Consider the following 12,518-nt stretch of genomic DNA (forward strand, 5'->3'; position numbering starts at 1 on the left):
CCTGAATTAATGCTGTTAGTAGCCATGCTAAGCATTAGTCTAAGGCTTTTCTGTCTGCACTGTTTCGCTTTGAGGAATTTGTTGATGGAACCGGGAAAGTTGAGGTGGGAAAGGGTTACAAAACTTTCTCTTTAAGCCCTAGGCAGGTTTGAGTTCCTCCTCCCATCTCCCCTTGATGCTGGAAATGCTTGGACAAAAGTAAAACATTGCTTCTCATTTCTTCCCTGCAGTTCTTAGTGGTTTCTGTTGGCTACCTGCTCTGGAGATACTCCAGAGTACTGTGTGATTTGCAATAAATAAAGCTAACCGGATATTCATCGAATAAGGCTGCACAGTGTAGAAATTTGGCAATCCAGCAGTGAAACCACCCTTGGCAAATCCAGCCGCACTAACAGCATGGCTTAAATCAGTGCACTCAGAGCTAGCGCATGGGGTTCAGACCTTCCCATCAAGTGCTCCCAGCTGAGGTGGATTCACTTGGGCTCCCCTGGGACTCCCATGCAGTTACAAAGGCAGGCAGAGGGCTTGGCTCATGATATGTGTCTGCAGGGTATTTCTCTGGTTGTTAAAGTAAAGCTTCATTTGAAATTCGTTGGATAAAATTGAATTCTCAATTCTAAATTTTTTTAATTGTTATTATTTTTTTTAAAAAAAAGATAAAGTTGTGTTCCTTGTGTCCCTGACCCAAGCTGGATCTTCAGGATCTTCTCTTACAGACTGTAGATCAGAGCAAATTTGATTCAGCACAGAGAGTTTTCAGCTTTCCTGTTATTGTTGCCTGCCTCCTCCTGGCTGCTTCTTTTCCACCCTGCCTGGGTTTGTTTTAAGTCTGACACAGTTGATGGCGTAAGCTGCTCTGTCTCCTTGCTTTGGAAGCCTTCTCTGGAGACAAGGTGTGCACTAACCTCTACGTCCAAACCTTTGGGATTCCAGAATGTGACTGGATTTCTGAACATGAGGGTTGTGCTTTAGCGGTAAATTCTTTGCCTGCTGAGACTGAGCAGCAGAGTCAGCTCCGGCAGGAAAGGGGGCAATTTGAAAAGGATAATTATTAATCTTGTAATTCACACTTGCAATGCATACTGATTCATAACATTATTTTCCAAATTAACATGGTTTGAAGCTGATGCTTATGCTGTTTAACTGCCAGAAAGCTGCTCTGCGCCAGACACACACTCATTTATGTTTTCAGGAACGCATAATTTGTCTCCCTTGTTACTGATTTGATAGGAGACCGGTGCAGTTTGATGGGAATAAACCTTTCTCATCTGCAGTGTGATGTTCTTCAGAGTGGGTTAATGACAGGGTGTTCCTTTCCAGCTGTGAACAGCAGAGTCCCCGGTGGCTCCACCAGCTCCTCGCACACTACCGAGTCCCCAACGCCAGAGCCCTGTCCCCAGGCACCCAGCAATGTGCCTGCGCAGTCCGTGCTCCCCATGTACCCTTCGGTTGACATCGATGCACACGTGAGTCATTGCAACTGGCTTGGAGCGGGTTTGCTTTCTGATACGTTCTGAAAGAGCAAACTTTAATCTAGTTCTGTCTTAAAAGCTGTAAAGTTCTCTTAAAGTAGATTTAATTTCTGAATCTCTGCTTCTTTTTCCTCCCAACCGTGAAGACTGAAAGTAACCACGACACTGCGCTGACCCTGGCATGCGCTGGAGGTCACGAGGAGCTGGTGTCTGTGCTGATAGCCCGCGGTGCCAATATTGAACACAGAGACAAGAAGGGTAAGCGAAAACAGTAAAGCAGTTTGACCGTGAACTACAATGTGAATCTGTTCGTTTCCCATTGGGAGTTGGCATTCTTGGCTTCAGAAAATGGCCAAAGCTGGCAGAAACATGGACTTGTGTTCTTGCACTTCCTGTAGAAATGCTGGCCACAGAAAGCTGCTGATATCGCATGCCTTTCTAGCTGTGTTTTCAAAAGGAAGTGCATGTGAGTGGTGTCCTAGGTAGATTGGTGAAGTGTGAAGCGTTTCTGTCCTAACATTTTACCCTTTACAAAAGCGCTGAACATACCAGCTAGAGCAGCTGATGGGGTTCGGTGCCGAACTTGGACTGACAGAGCTCACAGGGGTCGCCGTCGGGTTGGGTATCACGGTTCCCCATAAAAGAGGGAATCTTGTAGAGGGAGAATCAGAAGGGCTAAAGACCAGTTAAAACTTAGATTGGCCCATTCTGTGAAAGATGAAAAAAAAATCCTCCTGCAAATATATCAATAACAAAAGAAGGACCAAGGAAAATCTCCATCTTTTGCTGGACACGGGGAACATTACTGACAAAAGATGAGGACAATGCTGAGCTGCTTAATAGTAAGGTGAGATGTTCCCTGGATACTCAACCTCATGAGCCAGTAGACCGGGAGGAAGTGCAGAACATAGTTTCCTGGATTCAAGAGGAGATGGTTAGAGACCTGCTAGGCAAATTAGATATTCATAAGTCTATGGGGCCGGGTGGGATTCCAGCCTAATGTTTCCATGATTCTATGAACAGAGTTTAGCAGAATCTCCAGTCTTTTAGAGCAGAGAGATCAACCCCACCCTGCCTCTCTCCTTAATACTTACATTGGTCGCTGTGCGCCACATGTGCAGCGTAGAATCGTGAGGTTGGAAAAGACCTTTGAGATCATCAATTCCAACCATACATGTCTGCTACTAAATCATATCCCAAAGCACTTCATATCCACCTTTTAAACACCTCCAGGGATGGGCAGCCTGTTCCAGTGAATGGATCTGTTCACTTGCTGGGGCTTTGGTCAGTAGGAATTCAGTGGAAAGCTGTGACTTCTCTAGAGAGACAAGTTGGTTGGAAGTTAACCCAAACTGATTGGTGCAAGTACTGTTGGGATTTCTTTTGAAGAGCCTTTTCTTATATTTGCCCAGACTCAGAGCCTGGGTGCATCAGGGTCAGGAGAGCCCTGGGGAAGGGTCGGAGATGATGGTCTGTACCAGGAAGCCTCCAGTCTGATCAGTGGAATTCACTGTGGATTAACCCTTTTGTGGATTTCTGCTCTTTAATGCTTCCAAGATTCTCAAGGTTGCTTTTAACACAATCTTCTCTTACTAGGCTTTACGCCTTTGATTCTGGCTGCAACTGCTGGACATGTCGGTGTGGTGGAAATCCTTCTGGACAAAGGTGGGGATATAGAGGCGCAGTCGGAGCGCACCAAGGATACTCCGCTGTCGCTGGCCTGCTCCGGTGGGCGCCAGGAGGTACGGACATCTGGTCCTCAGTGGGTTTGAATTGGGGTTTGTAGATACTTTTTTGAGCAGTCGGGGTTTTTTTCTGTCGACACTGTAATAAATGATCCTTTTTTGAGGAGGTTTTTCCTGTATAGTTGTAGCTGACCTAAGTCTGTCTTTCCTGCCGAGAGGAAAGGTAATTTATTCTTTTCTCCCTGGGTTATCCCTGTTTTGTTAGCTAATCGTGGTTAAACCTTGTGATCACTCTGCTATCCATGTGTCCGTGCAAGATTAGTGCTTTTGTGAGGGAGGGAGAGATGTTTAATGAATGCCTTTACTCACTGAACCCTTCCCTCACGCATCCTCCCTGCTCTCACACCCGAGACACACAGGACAGGCGCATGAGGACAAAACTGAAAGCTCATGTTGGCAGTGGTGCTGTTACTTGATTGGGAAGCCCAGATGAGTGCAGGGCCCGTTATATTGTGGCTTCTAAGAATGTTTCCATTTTCTCTCAGCTTCTTTTTTTTCCTCTCCAAGTAAGATTTGTTAAATCGTTCCTACTTTAGCCCTGGGCACAGCAGCCAAGGAGTGACGTGGGGCTGGCAGAGGGCTTCATGGTAACCTTTGAAACTTGCAAGGGTTAAAACAGTTGGCCAGCGCTGGAGTTTCCGCGTTGACTCTTGAATTGCAGGTTCTTTAACAGCAAAAGTTCTGCTCGCAATTAAAAGGAGCAGAGATCAGTTTTGCCTGTGACAGCATTACTTACGGAATTACTGAAGTCTTTCATTCTTCCTCTTTGTTTTCTCCCTCATGTTAGAACCTCCCTGATGTTTCTGGATTGGCAGCTTGTGGAGCAGCCTTTTTTCTGGCTTATTTGAAAATCACCTTAGCCTGTGTTAGGGGTGAAATGAGGCTCCTGAAAGTGCAGTACATCTCCGGAAAGATTTTAATTTTCTCCCCCTGCCCATTTTCTTTCTCTTAAGCAGTTTCCGATAGAGAAACCCTTCCTTGTGCTTTTGCCATTAGCATCAGCCGATCAGGTTTTTGCCGTGTGCTTTGGTGAGACCATGGAACGTGGACAAACCTGGTCTGGCTGCATTTGAATTAAAGTTATAGTATGAGTTTCCGAAAGAGGTGCTTAAATGGTGTGAGACATTACGGAAGTGGGATAGATCCCTTGTTTGCAAACTGAAGATTCAAGGGAAGAGCTTCACTTTAAAGCCTTGCATTTTTGATGAGGTAAAACAATCTTTCTGGAAGGGAAGTGCTGCCTTGCTCCAGCCCACATAGATCTGCTGATGCATTCGTGGGTTGCTAAGTTTGTGCAGCACACATGTAAAAGTAAAGCAAATGCGGAGACAGGCTTTTCTGTGAAACCTCATCTGTTGACAAGAGAAACTGACGGTGTACTGGAAGGTTTGCACGTGGTCACATCCATTCACTTTCTGGTTAGCAGGGAAGGCCACGATCTATCTTTTAACATGTGCACACGCACACACACATTGTCTTTTCAGGTGGTTGATTTGCTGTTGGCCCGGGGAGCAAATAAGGAACACAGAAATGTGTCTGACTATACGCCGTTAAGCCTTGCTGCATCTGGTGGCTACGTTAATATCATCAAGATTCTCCTCAATGCTGGGGCGGAAATTAACTCCAGGTAAGGTGCTGTGCGCAGCAGATGAGCAGCAGGGCAGCCCAGATGCTCTGCTCTTGGCTGCACACTGAGGCACGGGTCGGAATCTCCAGTGCTTTCAGACCTCCTTGCAGCCTTTGTACACTGTTGTTACTCTATGTGTTCATGTTATCTTGGTGCTTTCAAATTGTCTGTGACTACCACAGACTTAATCTCCCCGATACCTAAATTTTAAAGGATTATTATAGAATCAATACGTTGGAAAAGACCTTAGAGATCATCAATTCCAACCGTACCTGTCTACTACCAAATCATATCCCTAAGCACCTAATCTACCCGCTTTTTAAACACAGAGATGGTGACTCAACCATCTCCCTGGGAAGCCCATTCCAGTGCTTGATAACCCTTCCAGTGAAGAAATTTTTCCTAATGTCCTATCTAAACTTCCCCTGGTGCAGCTCAGCGCCATTCCATCTTGTCCTGTCCCCTGTCACTTGGGAAAAGAGGCCAGCACCCTCCTCTCTGCAACCTCCTTTTAGGTAGCTGTGGAGAGCAATAAGGTCTCCCCTCAGCCTCCTCCAGGCTAAACAACCCCAGCTCCCTCAGTCGCTCCTCATAAGACTTGTTCTCCAGCCCCTTCACCAGCTTTGTTGCTCTTCTTTGGACACACTCCAGGACCTCAAGGTCTTTCTTGTAGTGAGGGGCCCAAAACTAAATACAGTATTCAAGGTGCGGTCTCACCAGTGCAGGGGGAGAATCCCTTCTCTGCTCCTGCTGACCACACCATTTCTGATACAAGCCAACATGCTGTTGGTCTTCTTGGCCACCTGAGCACACTGCTGACTCATGTTTAGATTGCAAACCTATTTCTTCTTTCCCTTTTCCACTATTATAGGATCTAGAAGTCAAACTGTTTTGGTAGACTGGGGTAAAGGAGCCAGCCAGAGCACTCGCAGCAGCTCCTCTGCTGTTTGAAGGGGTATTTTTCAGTAAGAAGAAGAAATTCACACAGCTGTGTCTTTTAAGTCTCCTCTGTGTTTATTTGAGGAAAGTTTAGGTGTGTTCTCTCAGTAGGGGAAGCTAAAGCTGCAGCTGTGCTGGAAGCATGTGTCTGCTGAATGAATTGGATGCAGCCTTGATTTTTAGTGTCTGTAGTTAAGGCTTTTGTGTGCCTCAGCCACCTGACTGTATTAAGGACATGTATTTCACTTGTTTATAAATTGCAATTGTCTATTGCCTGTAGTTACCCGCGGTTTCTCCTCAGCGATTAGGAAATGCTGGTATTGTAGATCAGTGTCTATGTCTATGTATGTTCTATGGTCCTTTCTGGCCTACAACAACCTGGTTTATTGCTCTGAGGTGACTCGACCATTTCCCTGGGCACTGCAGTTTCTCTCTCCCCCAGGACTGGCAGTAAGCTCGGTATCTCTCCGCTGATGCTGGCTGCGATGAATGGCCACGTGCCTGCTGTGAAACTGTTGCTCGATATGGGCTCTGACATTAATGCCCAGATTGAGACCAACCGGAACACGGCCCTGACCCTGGCCTGCTTCCAGGGCCGAGCAGAGGTGGTCAGCCTGCTTTTGGACAGGAAGGCCAACGTTGAGCACAGGGCAAAGGTACGTCTGGGAATCATCTTCAGTTGTGATTTATTTCTAACAGGGGATTGCTCTGAGCCATCAAGTTCCTTCGTGTTTTCCTGTTGCTTTGAGCCTCTCTGGGCTCAGAGGACTGATTAAATGTTCAGAAATGTTTGGATTTTTTAAAAAAAAAAAATGATCACGAATCAGTGATCGTGGATTTTTTGCATTAGGGAAAAGCTGACTGGTCCTTCTGATCTCATAATGAAACTTAGAATGACTTGTTCTGTAGTGCTGAGAAACTCTTCAGCCTGACATGATGTTCATTAACAGAACAGAGATGTGCGTATTTTTTTATGAGTGACGCATGGCAGGAAGAGAATGGTGGTGTTTGTAGTGATTCTCATGTACAGCAGATTGCTTGTCTACAACAGAAGTAGTGCAATCAAACTTTGTAAAGCTTTTACGTTGCTGTAGAACCGGTGGCTTCAGTGCTGTGACTTTCTGTGCCTCTGAAATGCTCCACAGGTCCCATCCTTTGGTACTCTGGGACAGCTTTGTGTCTCCTGCCATAAAGCAAGCTTAAAGCTTGTGTAGACAGCCAGACTGATTTCCCCAGCACAAAGGAATTTTTGGTAACTCCTAAGGCTGCTGAAATAATTGCTGTGTCTGTCTACCCCGCCTGCTTCTGGAATGCCTGTGGCTGGAGAAAAGGGGATATGGATAAAAGCCAGCTCTCCAATGGTCAGTTGGGCATGTTAGCAGCTGGTGTAAGTCTATTTAACAGTCTAGCCTGGCAAATAAGTTGGGCCCAGATCAGTCCCAGTGCTAAGGGAGGCTAGTGAAAAGCTGTAAAGTCCACTTCTGGACATTTTCCTAGAGACACTTGTGTCTTCATTCGGATCCAACCTGTATTTTAGAGACCCTGGTCTAAGCTCTGGTTTTGCTGTTGAGACAGGTATCTGGTGGTACTTAGTCAACATTTTGCCTGGGTTTGTATAATTCAAAGCCCCAGAGTATTTGGTTTTTGGGTTTGTTTTGTTTGGGTTTTATTGTTTGTTTTGGGTTTTGTTGTGGTTTTTTGGTTTGGTGGTTTTTTTTTTGATAAAGACTGCTTGAAGTTAGGCTCCTAAACCATATGAAAGCAGCTAAGGAAAAAATGTGATTTGCTCATGTAGAGATCATTTATGTTTCATCCAAAGTCTACTGTACTGATTTCACACTGTCACTCACTCTCTTCACACAGACTGGTCTAACTCCTCTGATGGAAGCGGCTTCAGGAGGATACGCAGAGGTTGGAAGGGTTCTCCTTGATAAAGGAGCGGACGTTAATGCTCCACCTGTGCCTTCTTCAAGAGATACAGCTTTAACAATTGCAGCAGATAAGGGTCACTACAAGTTCTGTGAGCTCCTAATTAATCGGTAAATAATTTCTTCTCCTTAGTAGCACGTTTGTTCTGGATCTGTGTTCCTCTGGCAGGAGTGCCTTTGTTTGCGTTGCCTCATGCATCTGAGAGCAAAGCGAGTGGAAGCTTTGGAAGTAGAATATTATGTCTGATCCCTATTCTCAAAGGTTATCCTGGAAGCATCCTGCAACTCCAGCATTAATTAAGCTAAGTGGTAGTTGGGACAGGAGGCCAGCAATGTCTGACTTGGCAGCTTTGCTGGCTGTGTATTAACCCAGCAATTCCCACAGGAGTATTTCCCTGCCGTCACCTGGGGGGCAAAGCCTGGAAGTAGCACTTGAGCACTTCAAGGGCAGCTAAAAATCTCCAGGGACTGCTTTGTCCTGTGGGGGATCACATCAGTGATCATTTAAAGGACCTGTGGTTGTGGTGCAGTAGGGCTATACCAGGTGAGGGTTTGTTTCTGTAATGGAGATTTGTATAATCCCTGTGTTAGGTAGCAAAACAGCTGATTTCAGGGGTGGAATTTATTTCTCTTGCCACTAGATTTCAGTAATTAAAGTTATATATCCATTTGTACTCTGGTCTTTTGTGATTTACTTCCTGACTTCCACCTTGTTTCGCTTGATTACGCTTACACTTTTTTAGAGGAGCACACATCGATGTTCGTAACAAGAAAGGCAACACGCCTCTGTGGCTGGCAGCCAACGGTGGCCATTATGATGTGGTTCAGTTGCTCGTGCAGGCCGGAGCAGATGTGGATGCTGCAGATAATCGGAAAATTACACCTCTTATGTCAGCATTTCGCAAGGTAGGAGAAGCAAATATAATGCAGCAAAATCACTATTTTGATAAAATGCGTGCCTTAAAGTAACCATCGTCTGTGTACTTCGCGCAGGTCTGGTTTTTGAGAGGTGAAAACCTTAGCTCCGTAAAGCATGTTAGCTTTACTATTTCCGGTTATACTGTCCAAAAACATTCAGTTTGAGGTTTCACTATCTTGAGACTACCATTGTCCCCTCTAATCTTCTGCAGATGGCCCTGCTTTTGAGATGAACACAATGGCAGTCTGTAATAAGCTGTCCCCATTCCTGCCTGCTTCCGTTCCATTCCCAGTGTGTTCTTGAGTGAGACGCTGTAGTTGGCACTTTTGTCCTCACCTTTTCTCCTTGGCAGGAAGCACATTGCTTCCTCAGTGGTGATGTTGGCCGCGAGGCGCAGGGACACAGCAGAGGAGGTTGTTAGCTGTGGCTGCTTTGCTCATAACAAAATCCCAAACAAGCGTACAGCTTTCTGTGGCAAACAGCAGTACTGAGCATGTTCCTGCTTTCCCTCCACTGCTCTCAAATCTCGTCAGAGGCAGCAATTAGACGGTTGTGTGGTTGCGCAGCATGCCCCATCCATCCGTGGATCCAGCAGCAGAGGACTGTGTGTGCCGGGATAATCTGGTGGCTTGGTTCAGTGCCAGACATACCCTGGGACCAAACAGTCTTGGCTGCGCGGGGCACATGGCAGGAGCATGGGAGGGGTCAAAAGAGGGTGAGCTTGACTGTTACTGAAAACACAGAGAGCTGCCTCTGCCCTTTGGCCTGGTTTGCTCCTTGTATTTTAAAGTCAAAGATTACTTGTGGGAGAGTTTCTTTGCCAGTGTGATGTGGAACAGCAGACATGCTGGCAGCACTGAGCGAAAGGGAGCTACCGGACAAACAGTAGCCTATCAGAATGTTCTTTTGCATTGATTAGGAGATACCACACTTGTACTTTGTTGATGAGCATTGGCAGTTGTACACAAGAGATGATAATTTCCTTTGCTGTTCTAGGGCCATGTGAAAGTAGTTCAGTTCCTGGTGAAAGAAGTTAACCAGTTTCCTTCGGACATTGAGTGCATGCGCTACATAGCGACGATAACGGACAAGGTGAGTTTAACTTCAGAAAAAGACCCTGTCCCTTATTTTCAGTGAAAATGTACTATATTCGAAAAGTGAATGTACATGTTAGCTCTCGTATGTTTGATTTGGAGGTTTGTGTTTATCTCCTTTTTAACACAACACTTAAAAAAACAAAAAAAAGAGGATTTAAAGTCCTACTCTGTTGAATGGTTTGTGGAAAGCTGGGGAGGGGCTCTTGATCAGGGACAGGATGATGGGGAATGGTTTTGAGCTGCAAGAGGGGAGATTGAGATGAGATCTTGGGAAGAAACGTTTTGCTGTGAGGGTGGGGAGGCCCTGGCCCGGGTTGCCGAGAGCAGTGGTGGCTGCCCCATCCCTGGAGGTGTTCAAGGTCAGGTTGGATGGGGCTTAGAGCAACTGGATCCAGTGGGAGGTGTCCCTGCCCATGGCAGGGGGTTGGAACTGGATGGGCTTTGAGGTCCATTCCAACACAAACCATTCCATGATTCTGTGTTTGTAAAGCAGTCCTCGCTCCTCAAGTTTGTTATGGAGTATTTAGACAAGTTTGCATTCCAGGACCTGTTGAAGAAGTGTCACCAGTGTGTGGAGACAATTGTGAAAGCTAAAGACCAGCAGGCTGCAGAAGCAAATAAGAATGCAACGATATTGCTGAAGGAGCTAGATCTTGAAAAAGTGAGTAGAGGATGGCTGTTGTGAAGCGTAACAGTTTGAGCTACTTACTAATCTACATGCTGTATTTCCCATTGGTGCTTCTTGGGACCGTAGTTTGTGCTGTTGACTTGTATTTGCTTTCCTTCCTCTAACACGCAAAAGCGAAGTGTATACCAAGGATGGCAAATTAGAATAAACTTATGCTTCAGCCACTCTGTTTCATTTTTAGTAAAGCTTGGACTTGGCCATAGTTACATTAGGCAGCTGCTCTGCGTTGCTCTAGCGCAGATGGTGTGTGAACAAGGGAGCTCTTCAGTCCTGGTGCTGTGTTACATGGTACTTTCTAGGTTGGATACGATGTAGTCCATTAGTGTTTTATGGACTTGTAGTCCACATTATGAAGGAAAGCCTGATGAGCTGTTTGGAGTTGAGCAGATTGTGGGGAAAAGCAGCATTTCCCCTCACTGGGAATCGTGTGAAGTGTCCTGGAGCAATGCAGACATTTCTTCAGCGCTTTTTAATGGGCTCTGTAACGGGGCTCTTACAATTGTCAATGGACAATTCATGCCATATTTCATTAACGACAGAAGTTTTGGACAAGTTCCACACTCATTTATTACATTTTGCAGGTTATTGACTTGTTAAACACCTACCAGTTACTGTGCAAAGCTGCAGTGTAGCATAGTTGGTTTGAATGACTCCATACATAAAAACATGTGGTTAAAATGGCAGCAGTTTTTTCTGTATTGTATTCCAGGAGATCTTTTTGAGTCTAAAGTCTGAACACTGCTGCAAAAATATTAGTGATGTTCTTAATATTGTTTGAGAAAACTGAGATGAGAGATTTGCTGGGTTTCCAGTAAAATGGTGTTTTTATAATACCTCTGTTCCGGTTGTTATTTTGTTGTCAGGAGATTTTGTGTCCAGCCACTCCTGCTGTCCTGTCAGGTCTGCCCGGTTTTTGTGTAGTGATTCATTTTGTGACAAAGTACTTCTAGTTCATTCTGCTCTATTCTCCTTGTCCCTTCCTCCCAGATTTCTAGGGAAGATCTGAAGTAGAAGTATAGTTTAGTCTGTGTGAAAATGTCTAAATGTGGGTCCTTTTTTCTTCTGTGCAGTCAAGGGAGGAGAGCAGGAAACAGGCCCTGGCAGCGAAACGAGAGAAAAGGAAGGAAAAGAGAAAGAAGAAGAAAGAAGAACAAAAAAGAAAACAAGAAGAGGATGAAGAAAACAAACCAAAAGAAACTCTGGAGCTGCAAGAAGATGATGATGAAGAAGAAAATGATGATGAAGGTAAAGAATGACTGTTTCTAAGAACAATGTAGTTTTAGGGGTGCCTTTTTTAACCCTCTCGTTAAGGGAAGCCATTTGAAAGCCGATATCTCTGGTACCATGACATGATTGCATGGTCTGCCCTCACAATACTCCTTTGGTCACAGTTCCCCCCTCCTCTGTTCCTCCTCTACTGTGCTGTCAGGCGGTTTTACAGCTGCCTGTGGTGCAGATAGCCTGACAGCTCAGCAAGGGGCGTGGCTGCAGTGTCTTTGGTTGGGGCTCCCATTTCTCTCCTGTGTAAGTTTTGATTGTATATCCACCGTTTTTCTTTCAGTGGAGCAAGAAGTTCCTATAGAGCCCCCTAGTGCAACTACCACAACTACAATTGGGATTTCTGCGACTTCAACTACTTTCACAAACGCCTTCGGGAAGAAGAGAGCCAACGTGGTCACCACCCCCAGCACAAACCGCAAAAACAAGAAAAATAAAACAAAAGAGACTCCTCAGAACATGCAGATAATTCTGCCAGATCAGCATATATCTCTAGCACAGCAAAAAGCCGATAAAAATAAAATAAACGGAGAGCCGAGAGGTGGCGGTGGTGCAAGTGGGAATAGTGATTCGGATAACCTGGATAGCACAGACTGCAATAGCGAAAGTAGCAGCGGAGGCAAAAGCCAGGAGTTGAACTTTACCATGGATACGAATTCCTCGGAGCGGCGCTATGCCTCCTTGCTTATCCCCTCTCAGGAAGAAAAAACGAGCAACTCTGCTTCAAAAACCCCAACAAGGTGAGGCTGCCACGTGGCTTCCCTGTTGTTTAATAGGATTTCACCTATGCCCGTATAAATGTAGCTTAGGCTTTCCCCCAGCTGG

At 45.5% G+C, this 12,518-nt stretch overlaps 1 protein-coding gene across 1 annotated transcript in view; it reads left to right on the top strand.

The window, feature by feature from the left end:
• ANKHD1 (ankyrin repeat and KH domain containing 1) overlaps nt 1-12,518 on the top strand; it is a 124,465-nt gene that overhangs the window by 89,348 nt on the left and 22,599 nt on the right. Inside the window, exons 18-28 of the mRNA XM_054079703.1 lie at nt 1,321-1,466; nt 1,619-1,730; nt 3,069-3,214; nt 4,702-4,844; nt 6,226-6,439; nt 7,647-7,822; nt 8,455-8,617; nt 9,627-9,722; nt 10,272-10,388; nt 11,486-11,660; nt 11,977-12,433. Coding sequence (XP_053935678.1) covers nt 1,321-1,466; nt 1,619-1,730; nt 3,069-3,214; nt 4,702-4,844; nt 6,226-6,439; nt 7,647-7,822; nt 8,455-8,617; nt 9,627-9,722; nt 10,272-10,388; nt 11,486-11,660; nt 11,977-12,433 — 1,945 coding nt within the window. The remainder of the gene's footprint in view (nt 1-1,320; nt 1,467-1,618; nt 1,731-3,068; nt 3,215-4,701; nt 4,845-6,225; nt 6,440-7,646; nt 7,823-8,454; nt 8,618-9,626; nt 9,723-10,271; nt 10,389-11,485; nt 11,661-11,976; nt 12,434-12,518) is intronic.

This window comes from Cuculus canorus, chromosome 14, assembly GCF_017976375.1.
Source record: "Cuculus canorus isolate bCucCan1 chromosome 14, bCucCan1.pri, whole genome shotgun sequence".
Lineage (NCBI taxonomy): Eukaryota > Metazoa > Chordata > Aves > Cuculiformes > Cuculidae > Cuculus > Cuculus canorus.